Source organism: Chanodichthys erythropterus, chromosome 6, assembly GCF_024489055.1.
Source record: "Chanodichthys erythropterus isolate Z2021 chromosome 6, ASM2448905v1, whole genome shotgun sequence".
Lineage (NCBI taxonomy): Eukaryota > Metazoa > Chordata > Actinopteri > Cypriniformes > Xenocyprididae > Chanodichthys > Chanodichthys erythropterus.
Window position 1 is genome coordinate 10,235,001 of NC_090226.1, and position 18,064 is coordinate 10,253,064.

Sequence of the window (18,064 nt, forward strand, 5' to 3'; positions counted from 1 at the left end):
GTTAGCCTGGAGCATGCTAGCATGCTAATCAGCCTGTAAAGGGGGCAAACAAGCAGCTGCCTGGTGCAAGCTCTGTTAAAGCTGCTTTAAAGTGTTTTTCACCGAGTTTTCTGCTTGGAGAATAATGGAAGGAGTGCTTTACAAATGGACAAACTATATGACAGGTAAAAGTGAATGGCACTGACAAATTGAATTGTGGACACTTTAGCTGCAGTCAGACAGCACACTGCAAGTATGCACAAGATATACTCAGTTTATATTATTATGTCTGTATATGACAGAGAGCTGATATATGCAACTTGCTTTTAGTATTGCTTATTTTCTTATATGCTGTGTGCCTTTAATGTATGTTTGATATGTCAAAACTTAAGTTGGAGTAGCTTAAGTTTTAGAGTAGCAAATGTGTCATTTTCTTCCTTTCCTGTCATGTGATGGTATGATACCTGATTGAATGGAGTAACAAGACTAGTTTAGAAAGTTCAGAAATTGCATCTTTTGTTTGATTTAAATGTGTTTTGTGATCTGAAAATAATATGTTTTATAAAAAGGATGGCAGCCAAGGTGGTTTGTGCTGGACAATGGCATTATTTCATACTATGATTCACAAGATGACGTGTGCAAAGGCAGTAAAGGCAGTATTAAGATGTCAGTCTGTGAAATCAAAGGTGAGAGTATCATGTATCCTATCAGAAAAATCTTCCTTCTATTCTTACAAGAATATAAACTAGTTATTCTTATGTCATTTTTGACTTCCTCGTGTTTTCTCCAGTTCACCCAACTGACAGTACGCGTCTGGAGCTGATCATACCAGGGGAGCAGCATTTTTATGTGAAGGCTGTAAATGCAGCTGAGAGGCAGAAGTGGCTGGTGGCTCTGGGGAGCTCCAAAGCTGGACTCATTGACACTCGAACCAAAAAAGAAAGGGGTAGGCTTCTCTTAAAGGGATAGTTCACCATAAAAAGAACCCATTTACTACCATAGTAGGAGTAGGTAAACAGTAAGATCTGTTTGGTCTCTCTCTCTCTCTCTCTCTCTCTCTCTATATATATATATATATTTAGAGACAGAGAAACAGAAGGCTTTCATTTAGTGAATCCATGTTCCCTAGTTGCACACCAGTAATCTTGACTGCTAAGCAATATGAAGGGCCATTAACAGTTGCATTTCCTCTCCTAATGGATTTTTGCAGAGTTAACAGAAACCACAGAATCACTGAAAACTAAGATGTCGGAGCTGCGTCTGTACTGTGACTTACTAATGCAGCAGGTGCACACTATTCAGGAGTCTGTGGAACAGGAAGGAGAATCTACTGTGGCCAGCACTGAGGTTAGACACTCACTCTGCTGTTTTTCATTCAAACCACAGTAACCACAGGAGTGATATAAGAAGATTATCATCATAGAAATGTAGTCTTTTAAACCAAATCTTTGTATTATTTTCTGCTATTTTTCCCAGACAAGGAATGAGGCATCCTCATTACTGAGTGCCACCTGTGAAACCTTCATCAAAACACTGGAAGAATGTATGAAAATCGCCAATTCCAAGTTTCAGACTGACATGTTGCAATCCAGTCCATCTGATTCCGTAATGTCTCCCGTCCAGATGTCTCGGGTAAAGAAACAAGCACAAATCACATACAGTTTACCTTCATTTTTTCATATTTACCAGGATAAAGTTCCTATAGCTGTTTGTGTGTAATATGGTATATTTGATTAATTGGTTATTTGGTTAAATCTTACAATATCATGTCCAGGTCATATTTGACCCCATAATCAATAGGGAAAAAAATATAAAGAATTAATGTTGTCAAAAGTACAGACCGCGATACCAAGTCGGTACTGAAATTTTAAAAATGTGACGCTTTGAGTGCTGTTGAGCAGATTCGTAAACACCTCTGATTGGCCTTTGTGTTCACACGCTCGTCAGATATATCTGTGATTGGCTACAACGATCAACGCTTCAAAAACATATTGTAAATAGACATCATGACGCTCTTCGCTGTGCGCTTACACAGATACACATGGGAGCGTTTGAAAGCAAGCGTCTATCGCGGACCACTCCCGCTTTCAAATTCAAACACTTCCGTGTGCTTTCAAACGCTCCTGTGCGTTAATCATTGTAGCCAATCACAGACATATCCGCAAAGGCCAATCAGAGGTGTTTATGAAGGGAGGGGTGTGTTTGTTTGGATTGGCTACAAGTTTGTTGTGGAGCTCAGCCCAATCCAGAAATCGCACACTGCATCTTTAAATTAAGCGCATTTTCTCATATAATTCAATCTTTGTTTAATCATTTTTATAATCATTTTTTTTTTTTTCACATTAATGTAATGAGAATATGTTTTGCATCCGTGTTTACGAATCCACTCAACAGCACTCAAAGCGACACATTTTTAAAATTTCAGTACCGACTTGATATCGCGGTCGGTACTTTTGACAACACTATAAAAAATATGTATATAGTAAAAACAAAGAATATGTAGCTTGTTTTCAAATGCAAATAATTTGCATTATTTTCCTGACAGTGAAATTAATTAAACAATTAAAGGTGCAGTAAGTGATTTCTGAGAATCATTGTTGAACATTGTTGATATTTGAAATCAACCCAAACAAACACACCCCTCCCTACATTGCTCCGCCCCCAAAATTGCAAACATACAATGCAAGAGTAGATGTCTCGCTATCGTAGCAGAAGCAAAGAAAAATAAAGCTTTGTGAAAAATAAAACGAAGATGACGAATGAATAAGGAAGAAAAAAAAAGAACATTCAGTACATGTGCACATACAAGCAAGAGTTGGGTGTTAGTCGACAGCAGCACACACTCAAAAACAGTGAACTGACCTTTTCTCTTTTGTATTGTCTTTCATCCATCTCCCTTTCTACAGCCTTTCTTCAAATCCCCCTCTTGCTCACTCTCTCTCTCTACTGCTGATTGGCTACAAGTTTGTAGTGGAGCTCGGTCCAATCCAAAACAGAGTTTTTCAGAAATCGCATACTGCACCTTTAAATTAAGCATGTTTTCTCATTTAATTACATCTTTGTTTAATAATTAAATAATTTTTTTTCACATTAATGTACATTTTTTTGAATTTTTTTGTATCACAATAATGAGAACTGAAAGGAAATATGCCTTAAAAACAAAAAAGGCTTCATTTTGTTTATGTAAAATATATTATTTCTTTTTTCATTTTGGGGTGAAATATGACTTGGGCACTTGACAGTGGTATTTAAGTATTATTTATAAATTAGTATTTATCAATATTTTGACTTTATCTTTTTTTGTGTATTTTCAGTTTAAGTTCGAGCAGTTTTTTGTGATTTTGCCATTTTTATTAGTGTGTGTGTATATATATATATATATATATATATATATATATTTTTTTTTTTTCTATAAATGTTTTTTTTTTTATATATAAATTTTTTTAATTTATTTTTGGTCATTTTGGTACTTTAACATCAGCTTCTTTTATTTCAGCTAGTTGGCAAGTTTTCTAGTTTTCGTTTTTCATCTAATAATTGTATTGTCTTTATTTCAATTAATGAAATGGTTTTGGTTAGTTTTAGTTGCCAATAACAACACTGGTCTGGCATGTGATTGTTCATAAATTTTAAGTTTAACATGTTTTATTCTTATTGTGTAGATGAAGCGGTCGATCAGCCATCCCGGCACCTACAATTATGAAAGGTACACAATGTTTACACATCACACAGACTTCTTGTTTTCAGTCCAGACAGCTTGCGCTGTTATTTTCCGAGTGGCTATAAATGCAGGTGCTGTTTTCCTTCAAGGTCGAGCTTGCCAAAAGAGTGCACGGCGTTGCAGAAGTCCACCCAGAGGCGGACGCGGACATGCTCCGATACAGAGGCTCACAGCGACAGAGGGGCCGAGGAGACGGAGCGTGAGTCTCACACACACACACCATTGTACCTACACACAGATCGGATTCAAGGCCCGAGTCCAAATTTTGTGGCTTGAGCAGTCACTGAATCTTGAATGAATGATTATTGCTGTGGCCCTAAAAATGATCGACAGTAACATAAACAAAAGTACTCCCCTCTTGTGTTTTTCACAGGCCTGATGTTTCACAAAGCCAACATCAATGGTGACTCCACTCCAAGTATCCCTGAAGAGGTTGGAACCAGCACAAAGTTCCTGTCGGAAACTGACACTCCGGAATCTGACCTTTCCCTCTGAACCATGCGAGACGGATTATGAGATGGGGACTAAAAGGAAAACGCGTACTGCTGTGCAGTCAAAGATTGCAGCATTATATAGATGAATTTTACAAAGTGTTGTATTTCTTGATGATGAAGAATTCGGGGGCACTTTATAAAAACAGATGATGAAGAAAACAGTCTAATTGAATGTTTATACTCTTCCAGGTATTTTAAGATATTAGTTTGCCTTTATGCTAAGATGTTTTTCCTTTTTTGTGATACATAATTATTGCTGTATCCCTTCAGTGAAGAGTTGAAGATGTTTGTACTGGATTTCTAATGTGTTGTGCAGTTGCCTTTGTTAAATGGGAACCTTGCTGAAAAGGTTTTTGTAACTGTGCCAAGGGGTTGTGCGTACGTGCTGACATTAACTTCAAAGATTTGGTTTTTTATTCACTCGGCATGCAGTGTTGTTCATTAGTTTATGATGCAGAATACATTTATTTATTTTTGTATGTCACTAGAGTCCCGTCCCCCCCCAAAAAAAGTTTTTGCCTTAATTCTTTGCTTGAAGGAATTTGATCTATTAATTAATGTAATGTTTGGTAATAATGATTAAAAAGCTTTAGCAAGATTATATCTTTTATCTCCAAAAATTTGTTGGTTTGGTAACACTTTACTATAAGGTCCCATTAGTTAACGTTAGTTAAAGCATTTACTAGCATTAATTAACAATGAGCAATACATTTGTTACAGTATGTATTATTCTTTGTTGATGTTAGTTTATAAAAATATAACTGTTCATTGTTAGTTCATCTTAGCTCAGGTCCATTAAAGAATATTAACAAATACAACTTTTGATTATCGTACTACTAAATGTTTAAATGAACAAACTAAGATTAATAAATGCATTTTTTTCAGTTAGTTCATGTTATTTAATGTTAACAAATGGTACCTTATTGTAAAGTGGGTTTCATAAGTATGATTTAAAAAAAAAAAAAATCTGTAATCATGTTTTCCTCAAACACGGAGGCAAAGAGAATTAATAATACATAAGAAGCAATTTCAGAAAAAAGATTGCATGATGTTGAATCACATTTAATAATTAGCTAACAGACCGCAGATGACCACAAACAAACATTTTATCTCTGTACAGCAACCGTATGTTTATCTACCTCTGGTCATCTGTGTTTGCCATCTGATTTCCACATGAAAACAGTCCATAATAAGTGATTAATTTCTCCAGAGGGAGATTAGCTTTCTCTGTGGGGTGGTTCTACTGCCGGCCATCACCAGCGGGCAACCAGCAGGTGCAAATGAAGCTGGGCTGCATAAGGAGCACTGGGAATCAGCATGGAGACTTTCCTTTCCCAGGTGATAACTCTGTATCCACAAAGCTGAAATCCCCTGCTTTGTCTTGAAGAGTTGGGAAAAACAGTCATTATACACTGAACAGAGCATGTGGTACTGCCGGTTTTAGGTTACGGCTGTTCATTTGTGGTAATGGCTTTCTGAACGGCAGGCTTGAAATTCAATCTTCTTAAAACTTGGTGATGTTGGACTAAAGTATTGAGCAGAATTTAGTACTAATGCTGCGTGAATGAAGACCATTGTGTAGATGTTTAAAGTCAGTGGGGCTGTCGTACGCTGGTGTGACATCGAACTGAATTAAATGAGCAGAGGAGATTTTGCCTGACTGGAGATATGATGATGCATGACTTTTTTCATTCTCAACCTCTTCCTCCATTTTCTTGTCCTCTTTCCGCACACAATTTGCATCTTCAGGGCTTTCCTCTGTGCAAAGGATAGTTGAACAAAATCATACATGTAAATACACTGCTTTAATATTAAGCAGCACAACTGTTTTCAACATTGATAATAATAAATGTTTCCTGGGCAGCAAATCAGCATATGATAATATAATAATGATATATATCATATCAACATATAATGATTTCTAAAGGATCATGTGACACTTAAGACTGCAATGATGCTGACAATTCAGCTTCGCATAAGGAATAAATTACATTTTAAAATATATTCAAATAAAACAAAAAGACATTATTTCAAAATATTACTGTTTTTACTATATTTTTGAACAAATAAATGCAGGCTTGGTGAGCATAAAAGTCTTTTGAACAATATTTTGCGATATGTAACTGGTTCTATCCACCAAAAGGCCTCAAAAAGGTTGAAGACTCCTGTAATGGGTTGACATGCTGTATAATATTAAAAATATATAAAAACTCAGGTCTTAGACTAACCCTAACCTTAAAATTTGACAGGATGATTAGGGATGTTGTCGAAATGAACAATATGTACTACTTTAGTGAATAATGGAAAGCCAGTGGGTGAAAAAAGGTACATTGAGGTCACGTAACTCTCTCTCTCACACTTTCTCTCTATTAGTTTTGACACAGAAACAGAGTTTCCTCACCCTTCGGGTCATCTGTCACATCCTCTGTGTCTTCCTGGTACTCGCACGTCTCTCCGTCGACCAAGCCCATGATCTGTTCATCACTCTTTTGGAGGTTCTTCAGCAGGAAGTATGTTCTCATCAGACCTTTGCCTTTCACCTCGATCTCACCCCTCTCAGTGATCTCAAAGATTCCTTTGTCCTTTAACACACTGTGGACAGGAAGTAATGTTCTGTTTAGTGCTTTTGTTAGATCTGTATTTAGCTCATGTATTTCAGTGGCTTCTCCCACAGAAGGCTTTGGTTCTGTTGTGGTGATTGAACTTATCAAGACCCCACTTGTCTCTGATGCTCACCAAGGCAGCAGTGATTTAAAATATAGTAAAAACAGTAATATTGTGAAATATAATTACAATTTCAAATAACTGTTTTATATTTTAAAGGTGCCCTAGATTCAAAAATGTAATTTACCTTGGCATAGTTGAATAACAAGAGTTCAGTACATGGAAAAGACATACAGTGAGTCTCAAACTCCATTGTTTCCTCCTTCTTATATAAATCTCATTTGTTTAAAAGACCTCCGAAGAACAGGCGAATCTCAACATAACACCGACTGTTACGTAACAGTGGGGGTGTACGCCCCCAATATTTGCATATGCCAGCCCATGATCGAGGCATTACACAAGGGAAGGCAGTATTAACGTCTGGAGCAGCACAGCTGAATTATCAGACTAGGTAAGCAAGCAAGAACAATAGCGAAAAATGGCAGATGGAGTGATAATAACTGACATGATCATTGATATCATGATATTTTTAGTGATATTTGTAAACTGTCTTTCTAAATGTTTTGTTAGCATGTTGCTAATGTACTGTTAAATGTGGCTAAAGTTACCATCGTTTCTTACTGTATTCACGGAGACAAGACTGTCATTATTTTCATTTTTTAAACACTTGCAGTCTGTATAATTCATAAACACAACTTCATTCTTTATAAATCTCTCCAATAGTGTGTAATGTTATCTTTAGCCATGGAGCAAAACCTCAAACTCATTCAGAATCAAATGTAAACATCCAAATAAACTGTACTTACGCGATTAGACATGCTGCATGACGAACACTTTGTAAAGATCCATTTTTAAGGGTTATATTAGCTGTGTGAAATTTGTTTATGGTGTTTAAGGCAAGCGCGAGCTCTTGGGGCGTGGAGCACGAGATTTAAAGGGGCCACGTACCCTGAATCAGCGCATTTATAATGATAGGCAGTTAAAAAAAATTAGTAAAAAAAAAAACGGGGGTATTTTGAGCTGAAACTTCACAGACACATTCAGGGGACACCTTAAGACTTATATTACATCTTTTGAAAACATGTTCTTCGGCATCTTTAATATATTAATTATTGTGATGGCAGAGCTGAATTTTCAGCATCTTTACTTCAGTATTCAGTGTCACATGATCCTTCAGAAATGCTAATTTTGTGCTGAAGAAACATTTCGTATTATTATCAATGTTGAAAACCGTTGTGCTGCTTAATATTTTTTGGAAACCAATGATACATTTTTTGATGAATAGGAAGTTCAAAAGAACATATTTTGTAATACTGTAAATGTCTTTACAGTTACATTTACTTTAAAAAAAAGTTACATTTAGGCCATGTGACAATAGGTATCTAAACCCATTCAAAAACTAGTATTCACCTGTACGTGAAGGGGCTCACATGTATGTGATCAGGGACTCCGTGGCTCTCCATTCGAGAGGCTGTATTGACCGTGTCTCCAAACAAGCAGTACCGTGGCATCTTATCACCTACAACACCAGCCAAAACTGAACCGGTGTGCAGGCCAACTCGGATCTAGATGGACATTAATCCAATTAATTGGACAAACTACAAGAGCACATAGAGCTTCTATTTACATAGAGCCAACTGTTTAAACACACATACCTGTATGGGCTGTCCTGTGATAGGGCTAGTCACCTCTCTTGCAGCAATTTTCATACCGAGGGCAAAGTTTGCCACCCGCTCCGCATGTGTTTCTGTAGGAACAGGCACACCGCCAACCACCATGTAAGCATCACCTATCGTCTCTACCTGTTGAGAGAAAATATTTATTTTTTTTACATTTTCTTTCATTTTTTTAAAATTACTTTTAAGTGAATTATCCACTAAATTATGAAGGTTTTTCTTATAATTTATGTATAAATCATGACTTGTGATTTATATAAATAAATATATTAAATTATAAAATAAAGTAATATCATATTAAATTATAATATTAAAATAAAAAAAATATAGAATTGCATGTATTAATTTAATGTAAAAGATAATCAAGTAAAATCATGTGTATATATATATATATATGAAGATTTCTGAAATGTTCTTCTAAAATGAGCATTTTTATCATTATTGTTATTTCACTTTAATGGCATTACCAATTAAATGACCAATTAATTGCCATTAAAGTGAAATTACTGAACGAGCTTGATAAAAATATATACGAGCTTGATAAAAATGCTCATTTTAGAAGAAAATTTCAGATGGCACTTAGAGGCTTTATATATATATATATATATATATATATATATATATATATATATATAGTGACTTGCTTTAAATTAATACAGTAATATCATATAAAATTATATTATAACAAAATAACAAAATTAAATATATTATTTAATTTAAAATATTATGTTTATATATATATATATATATATATATATATATATATATATATATATATATATAAATAATGACGTGCTTTATATGAATAAAAATATATATTAAATATATTAAATAAAGTAATAGCATATTAAATTATATTGAATATTACAAAAATATATTTATTTCAGTAAGTTAAAGTGAAATCGCTTTAAATGATTTAATCTATGATGCAATTGCTTTCATTGAGTTTTCTGCCATCTGTATTACGTGTTCATCTTGCATTCTGCGTCCAACATCTGTAACCTTGAGCATTTATAGTTCAGAGATAGTAGATGACTAATTTCAAAATATCATATTAAATTATATTGAATATTACAAAAATATATAAATTTAATATTTGAATTTAATATAATCAAGTAAAAGCACTTTTACACATACATATAAATGTGTATTCATATATTAAATTATATATATTTTATATACTGTATACAGAGACAGACCGACAGACAGACAGACAGATAGACAGATAGATAGATAGATAGATAGATAGATAGATAGATAGATAGATAGATAGATAGATAGATAGATAGATAGATAGATAGATAGATAGATATTTTCGTCCAATCCCACACATACCTTATAGACGTTATGAATGTTTGTAAGACGATCAAATCTGGAATACATGGCGTTGAGCATGTTGACTATCTGAATGGGTTCGCAGGCTGCACAGATGTTAGTGAAGGTGACCACATCACTGAATAGGATGGTGCACACTTTGAACTCACCTGAAACATTAACAGAAAGAGTCTGATCCATGTAAAGAATGAAAAATGACAAGTATAACAAGTTCCTCTGGTTTTATTACCTGCTGCTACTCGTTTGCCCTCTTTAAGCTGGTTGGCAACGTGTGTCGGCAGCATGGCATAAAGGAGCTTTTCTGATTTTTGCTTCTCGATCTCTAAGTTGCGTGAGAGGATCCTTAACTCCTCCTTCTTCCTTTCTAGCTGATTTGAGAGCTCGATCTCTGCCAACCTCTGCTGGTTAAGCAGGATCAGATCTCGAGTGGTGTCGTGCTGGGCGATGTCGGCCAGGTGAAGACCCCTTTCCTCCAGTTCTTGGAGGCTTCGTAGCTTAGGAGAGCACAGATAGATCATGCAGTTCAATGACTCCATCCACATCATCTGACCTAAAACACACATACACATGCAAATTGATCATCAAACAATATGATATACGCCAAACAGATATACACAAAATTGCTGAAACTACATAAAGACCATTTTACACAATAGTTTGACATGGCTGTGGGAATCAGCCCATGTAGATAATAGCACAATTATCAAGTGTAATAAATAAAAAATACCTCGCAGTTTGAGCGTGGCCTGGTTTTGCTGGATCTCTGGTAACATTTCCCTCCTGGTCTTCAGCACAAACTGGCTGTTGATGAACTTTTTGATGCTCTGGATGTTGAAGGTGACCTCTGGGTGAACAATGGTGAAGTACTCATCCAGACGAATACCTGCGGTCTGCAGTCCGGGAACAAACTTCTGAATGTTGACACCTGTGTGCTTCACCACCAGCTAAAAAGAAAAAGGTTCAAAAGGTTGAAAATGACTCACTGTGTTTATTTTAACACATGAAATGTTAATATGCAGAGTTAGGGCCAGTCACACAGAACATGTTTTTGCTGTTAAAAACATGAGATGCAGGTCTGTGGAACAAAAACAAAAGACATGAGACATGAGCGCAATGGTTAAAGACGTCCATCTAGCATGTGTTTACATGAAAAAACAAGGGAAAAGTAGCACAGTGGAATGGAAGAACTGTTCTGTGTGAACCGGCCCTTATACTTACGTTTTCATCAAAAACGATGTGAAAGGGAAAAGCGTTACAGAAGGCTTGTTCTTCAATCCACAGTCTTTTTGGGTAGCTAGGCGTGAATGATTGACGCAGATTGCCTTAATTAAGAGAGACAAAAATGTGAAACCATCAATTCAGATAATACTTAAAAAACATGCAAAGACAGAAACATTTTTGTTATAGTGAGGTCCAAAACAATGTTTTAATTTTTATTTTAGTTTTTTATAGTTTTATTAATATTTTGGATTAGTTTTTATTTTTATATTTTTAGTTTTCATGTTCATTTTAATTTCATGTTCATTTTTAGTATTTTCTTTATGTGCTTGTCATTTTTTTTTTAAATATTGCTATTTGTTTCATTGATATTTGTTCATATTTGTTTTCATGTTTTTCCTAAAATGATTTTGAATTGTTTCTTAATTAAAACACAAAAATTAAACTAATTATTATTGTTTTATTGTAATTAATTAGTATATAATAATTATTATGACTGAATATCTGTCAAACCTTGGCCCAACATAACAATGCTCTTCACAATCTCCCATGGAGATCGTTTCCTTGGACACAGCTGCAGGTTGGCATACCTGGCCTTCATCCTTTTCATTGTCTCCTCCTTTTCCTGTTGATACAGCAGTTGTCATGGTTACATACTTTCACACATATTACTTATGATTTCAAAAATACAAAGACAGCAGACAATTGACAGTCTAGACCTGCTTAAACATTCATGATGTTTCTGAAACTGATTTAAGTATCTGATCTTTGAGCTGGTAAGACTTGAAATTTTAATACTAATTCATTGTGTTATACATGATGATTCCAAAGCAACTAAGAGGCACTTTGAATCAGACCGGTTAAAAAAAAACTGGCAATTTAAAAAAAAAAAAAAGCATTCGACATTATAGAGAGATATTGAAATATAATTTACAAGAAAATACAGAAACACACAGCCATATTTTCTGCAATGTCTTCCTGACAGTGGGGAGTTACACACCTCTTTTTCTGCTTGTTTTTCCTCTTCACTGCCTTTTTGAGCCTTTCTTTTGGCCACTTTTTCCTTCTGTACCATGTGGAAAACCACATGTTCCTTCTTTCCAGTGCACTCATCTTCTTCTGACTGGTTCAGAATGGTCATCGTAACCTCACTGTCAAAGAAATCCTTCGCAACAGCCTCGATAATACCTGACCAACAGTCAATTACAACAAAGTAATTGATCAAATATGCTTATATATATATATATATATATATATATATATATATATATATATTATTTTTTTTTTAAATATGCTAATACAGTATGTAATTTTTCACATTGAAAATAATGTAAAACATAAATATACTAAAATATACGGAAGAGGATTAGGGCCAAGCAATAATAAAAAAATAAAACCATCTCAAGATTAAAGTTTAAATTTTGAGAAAAAAGTTGAAATAAAATGTTGAGAATAAACTCGTTAAATCAAGAGGAAAAACTCGTTAAACTTTGAGAAAAAGGTCAAGATAAAATGTTGAGAATAAACATTAAATTACGAGAAAAAAACTTGTTAAATTACAAATTTGTTCTCATAATTTAATGACTTTTTTCTCGTAATTTAATGAATTTATTCTCAACATTTTATCACGACTTTTTTCTTGAAATTTAACAAGTTTTTTCTCGTAATTTAACGAGTTTATTCTCAACATTTTATCTTGACTTTTTTCTTGAAATTTAACAACTTTAATCTCGAGATGGTTTTATTTTCTTATTATTGCTTGGCTCTAATCCTCTCCCATAATAAATATATTACAAAATGTTCACCAAATTTTTCTATGTATTTTTTTTTGGACAATTTAAATAGTCTATTTAGTCTACTATTTACATATTAATAATTATTATAATATTTACAACAATAAAAAATGGCCAAAAATATGAAGAAATATAAGTTAAAGTTAAGTTCAACTGAAATATATTTACATTTTCACATCTACATTAGCAAAATATTTTGCCAATTTTATGGATCTAAAAATATATTTTGCTGAATGGGGTTGCTGGTAGCTTTATTCCTTTCATGTAAAAAACTCTCACCTGGCACAATATGATAAAGTCCTTTCCTGTCTGAGTAATAGTGTAGGAGAATTCGGCCATCATCCATCCGCTCCACGCGAAAGGACGGAGCATTCATGGCCTAAAAAAAAAAAAAAAGGTGTGCCAAGTTATAAACCCTAATAAAGTTCATAGTTCTTACTACTTTGCAAACAAAACACTGAGCCAGCATCAAATGTCATTGTAAAATCAGTTTCAATTAGGCGTATAAAATCAAAAGTAGACTGAGATTACATTTGGACTGTACAGTATTACAGTTCTGATGCTGTACAGTATTACTACGTCAGAACGCCGGCTCATTATTGGCCAGCTCTTGCATCACGAATACATTGTGCTACTCACATGCTGCTCAAATTGTTGAATAAAGTCATTATTTTTATTTGAATTTTGTGCACAAAAAGTAACATTAAAGGTATAGTTCACCCTAAAATTAAAATTCTGTCATCATTTACTCACCCTCAAGTAGTTCCAAACCTGTATGAACTTCTTTCTTTTGTTGAAGACAAGATATTTAGAAGAATGTCAGTAACCAAACAGATCTTGTCCCCCATTTACTACCACAGTAGGAAAAATAAATACTATGGTAGTGGAGGGCGAGATCTGTTTGGTTACTGACATTCTTCAAAATATCTTCCTTTGTTTTCAACAAAAGAAAGAAATTTGTACAGGTTTGGAGTAAATGATGAGAGAATTTTCCTTTTTGCGTGAACTATCCCTTTAAGGCGAACCTCTGTATTCACATGGACTATTTTAATGATGTCCTTACTACCTTTCTGGGCCTTGATAGTGGTAAATGTGTTGCAGTCTATCAGAGACCAGAAGATAAAATATAAAAAATATCTTATTTTGTGTTCCGAAGATGAACGAAGGTCTTACGGTTTTGGGACGGCATGAGGGTTAATAATTAATGACAGAATTTTCTTTTTGCGGTTAACTAACCCTTTAAAGTTTTAAGTTTTGAGAAGCATTAAAAGTGTTCTGACCTCATAAGATAAGGCCAAATAACTGTGTAGAGCATCAAGATTTTCAATGAATTCCACCAGGTTTCCACCGAGAGTTCGCAACATAGTGTCATATCCCGACATCTTACAAAAGCTGAAAAAGTATTCTCCAAATAGCTTCAAAACCACCTCAGAGGAGACGTCTAGAAGAAAAATGAAAGAGAAATTACATTCAGACTGCCATTCAATTTCCCTTTTCAATTTTATTTGAGTCTAGGTCGTTTTGAGGCCAGCTGAGTGGAGTTCAGCTGTGTGATCCACTCAGAGATTCACACCTGTCCTTGTCCACTTACTCTCAGGGACAGATTGGAGGACAGGTTAGGACATCAACCATCAAGATGCCCAGTGGACTATTCTCAGCAGGGACATTGTTAGCACTCTCTCAGACACTTTTGATCAATGTCTGCAAGTCCCCAAGGACATTGTGAATAAAAAGCAGTTGTGAGGCTTTCACAGTCTACTCGCTCTTTCTTTCTTCTCTTTTTCTCAAAAAAATCTATACACAGACAGACATTCAAAAGCGGATCAAAACAAAAACAGGCCTTTTTAAAGAAGTGAAACATTCTGGTGAATCAAAGTCCCTATCCAACTGTTGAAGGAAGTTTCCTCATCTGACCAATGCAAATAGACATAAACATAAATGCATATAAACACAAAAATATAGATCTAAAAAGAGATTGAAGTTAGAGGGGGAAATATCATCCTAAGATTTTTAATATAAAATGATTCTCACCCAACATTTCACAAGCCTCTTGCACTAAACGAAGAGTGATGAGATCGTCGTAGATTTCATAGGTCAGAAATGTCTCCTGGACCCCAGCCTTTAATCTAGGAAAGATTTTGTTTAGTTGGAACAAACTGCAAATCCGTCCATGCTTTTTTCACATGTGTTGTGTACAGACCTCAATTTCTCCCAATTTTCTTCTCCAAACTTCTCAATGACCAGCGACTTCAGACAAGTATTAATAAAGCCGTACTGTGAGGAAAACACACTGTTAATCGAAAACTGCTGGAATGCTTTACATTATGTGGTATACTATTGAAAGCTATACAATTTTTTTTTTTTTTTTTAAGTTTTGCACTTACCATTTCTCCAAACCACAAACCAACTGTTCTAATCCCAAACTTGTACTCTCTCTCTCTCTCTCTCTCTCTCTCTCTCCACACTGAGCAGAAGGAGATGCTCTTTAAATTGTGGTGTGTAGATTATGTAGACTCATGCATATCAACATACACAGACACTCCCACTCAACCACACACTTTAAAGGGATAGTTCACCCAAAAATGAAAATTTGATGTTTATCAGCTTACCCCCAGTGCATCCAAGATGTAGGTGACATTTTTTCTTCAGTCGATCACAAATGATGATTTTTAACTGCAACCGCTGCCCTCTGTCATTCAAATCATTGCAGTAGATGGGAACTTCATCTATAAGAGTGAATAAACCTTGCTTAGACAAATCCAAATGAAACCCTGCGGCTCGTGACGACACATTAATGTCCTAAGACACGAAACGATCGGTTTGTGAGAGAAACCGAACATTATTTATATCATTTTTTACCTCTAATACACCACTATGTCCAACTCCGTTCAGCTTCCTGCTAGTGAGGTCAAAAAACGCGTTCTGAAGACAGAAGTGATGTCTCGCCCATATACTTCAATAAGTGCGAGACATCACTTCCGTTGTCAGAGCGCGATCAGACCTCACTCACCGGAAGCTGAACGGAGTTGGACATAGTGGTGTATTAGAGGTAAAAAATGATATAAATACTGTTCGGTTTCTCACACAAACCGATCGTTTCGTGTCTTAGGACATCAATGTGTCGTCACGAGCCGCAGGGTTTCATTTGGATTTGTCTAAGCAAGGTTTATTCACTCTTATAAATGAAGTTCCCATCTACTGCAATGATTTGAATGACAGAAGGCAGCGGTTGCAGTTAAAAATCATCATTTGTGATCGACTGAAGAAAAAATGTCACCTACATCTTGGATACACTGGGGGTAAGCAGATAAATATCAAATTTTCATTTTTGGGTGAACTATCCCTTTAATGCATGCCTACCTACACACATCTGAAAATAAGGACATCACTGGCCACTCAACTAGGAAAACAGGGATGCATTTTAGAGAGAACATTCAATTTCTCATCTCAGAAACCCTGACCTGTTACAAGACAGCCCTATAGCTAAGTGTTTTAGTAAATCATATGATGCTTGATTCTCTTTTGTTTCATTTTGAGATAATCATAAACTGTCTTAACCCTAGTCCTATATTGTTGGACAAGCTTAGAAATGCTTTCTCTTTCACTTTATTCTGCACCAATTAAACGCTTTGTTTGTGATGGAAAGTACAGTGCATAACCAGTCTTATAATCAAGAGTGCAACAAAACACTTAAAACTATATTAGGGCACTTCTGGTCCCACTTTATCCCACATTTAAATTAATCATTTGATACAATGCAATTATTGTGTACACATTTTTACATTGTAAAAAATATTTGCATGTAATAATAGCTGTCATTAATTTATGTAATTACATCTGTAATTACACTGTTGAGCCTTCCCTTACACCTTAATCCACCCTTAAACCTAACCATACCACCAAACCAGCGAAAGTGTTTTGCAATACAATATGAACACAATAAGTAGGCTACATTGTGATGCAAGTACATAGTAGTTAAAGACACCTTTTGTTGATTGATTCCTTGTCTGTAAAGCACTTTGAATTGCATTAACTTGTTTAGAAAAGTGCTATATGAATAAAATTAGCTTGCTAATATAAAGGGTAACCCAGTTCTGTTTGATTTAATAGCTACTTACTGATGTCTGTGTGCAATTTGTCAGCCTAACTAGGCTAACATTTTCTGAGTGCACTAAAAATATTATTTTTAATTATATTTTGATATGACATGCTACATTAATATTTTTCTCTGCTATATTTGCTAATTTAAATTGAACCCTCCTCATTCGAAACGTCATTTGTCTCTTATTTTCTTGCAATAATTCTGTTGTCAGGCCAAGAAGGGTATTGTCAAATTGTTTTTTCTTCAGAAACAGCAGCACAAAAGCATGAAGCTCCACATATACGTTTACCTGAAATGTCGTAGTAGCCTATATCTGTCATGAATGTTACTACAAGTTTCTAACAGTTCCATATATCAGAATAATAGTATTGTGTTTGAGTTCGAATTTTCCATCTTGGAAATGATCGAGGAGGATAAGAGACATTAGAAGAATCTGGAATTTGGAAGTTCAGGCCAGGGAAAGTTCCCTGGAAACTCCTCTGGTAAAACTCCGCGCGCAGGTGGATGCAATAAAAGCCGCTGGTAATTCTCGAGTCTCACAGTTTAGCTGCAAGTCTGGGCATGTCCTTTAGAAAGCACTATACGAAGACACCTTGGGTCACTTTTAAAAGTTTACAGAGGACCTTTGGACTCCGTATTCTACATTTTGTGGTTAATTGTCTAGGGAATCTACCTTCAGGTGCAATAAAATCTAGTTTAAAAGCTGCGTTTGATGAAGCATTGATGACATTCATCGCACTGACAGACGACGAGGCGAAATCAGTCAGACAAAATCAAGGTAAGATTTGATTGTTTTGTTCAGCTTCTGTTCCCTTTTTTCTTTATGCAAACAGTGAAGACTTCCATTTCCAAATGCAAAGTTCTTAAAGTAGGTCAGACTTCGAATTAGGCAAAGTTACAGACTGCCTACATTTTGGCATCATAGACTAGTTACAGACCATCTTAAATTAATCACTAACGATAACGTAGTCAATTTAGGTAAAAATAATAGATTAGGTCTATATCATAATTTAGTCATGGACATGAAACGGCTGTGTGAGGATAATCTGGTTTTACTGGCGCAGGCGTTTATAATATAATTG

The 18,064-nt window shown here is 35.0% G+C and overlaps 2 protein-coding genes across 3 annotated transcripts in view; one reads left to right on the forward strand and one right to left on the reverse strand.

The window, feature by feature from the left end:
* Positions 1 to 4,706, forward strand: part of plekha3 (pleckstrin homology domain containing, family A (phosphoinositide binding specific) member 3) — a 4,886-nt gene extending 180 nt beyond the window's left edge. The window contains exons 1-8 of one of the 2 annotated variants that reach the window (XM_067387227.1): positions 1 to 164; positions 549 to 665; positions 770 to 925; positions 1,190 to 1,326; positions 1,456 to 1,611; positions 3,642 to 3,685; positions 3,790 to 3,899; positions 4,074 to 4,705. The exon at positions 1 to 164 is cut by the window's left edge and continues 180 nt beyond it. In XM_067387227.1, the coding sequence (XP_067243328.1) occupies positions 125 to 164; positions 549 to 665; positions 770 to 925; positions 1,190 to 1,326; positions 1,456 to 1,611; positions 3,642 to 3,685; positions 3,790 to 3,899; positions 4,074 to 4,195 (882 nt within the window). In that variant the 5' untranslated portion in view covers positions 1 to 124 and the 3' untranslated portion in view covers positions 4,196 to 4,705. Of the gene's footprint in view, positions 165 to 548; positions 666 to 769; positions 926 to 1,189; positions 1,327 to 1,455; positions 1,612 to 3,641; positions 3,686 to 3,789; positions 3,900 to 4,073 lie in introns of both variants that reach the window. The other variant, XM_067387228.1, reaches the window with a different exon arrangement.
* A 992-nt stretch (positions 4,707 to 5,698) lies between these two features.
* On the reverse strand, positions 5,699 to 17,302 carry gucy1b2 (guanylate cyclase 1, soluble, beta 2). The gene is made up of 16 exons (XM_067388836.1): positions 17,272 to 17,302; positions 15,265 to 15,344; positions 15,081 to 15,154; positions 14,912 to 15,006; positions 14,161 to 14,321; positions 13,160 to 13,259; positions 12,088 to 12,275; positions 11,601 to 11,712; positions 11,088 to 11,191; positions 10,597 to 10,813; positions 10,099 to 10,419; positions 9,870 to 10,018; positions 8,514 to 8,660; positions 8,269 to 8,423; positions 6,596 to 6,786; positions 5,699 to 5,952 (listed from the first exon to the last, which is right to left on the reverse strand). Exons 1-16 carry the CDS (start codon positions 17,300 to 17,302, stop codon positions 5,720 to 5,722), a joined length of 2,358 nt encoding a protein of 785 aa, XP_067244937.1. The 3' UTR covers positions 5,699 to 5,719.
* Between the last annotated feature and the right edge of the window lie 762 nt (positions 17,303 to 18,064).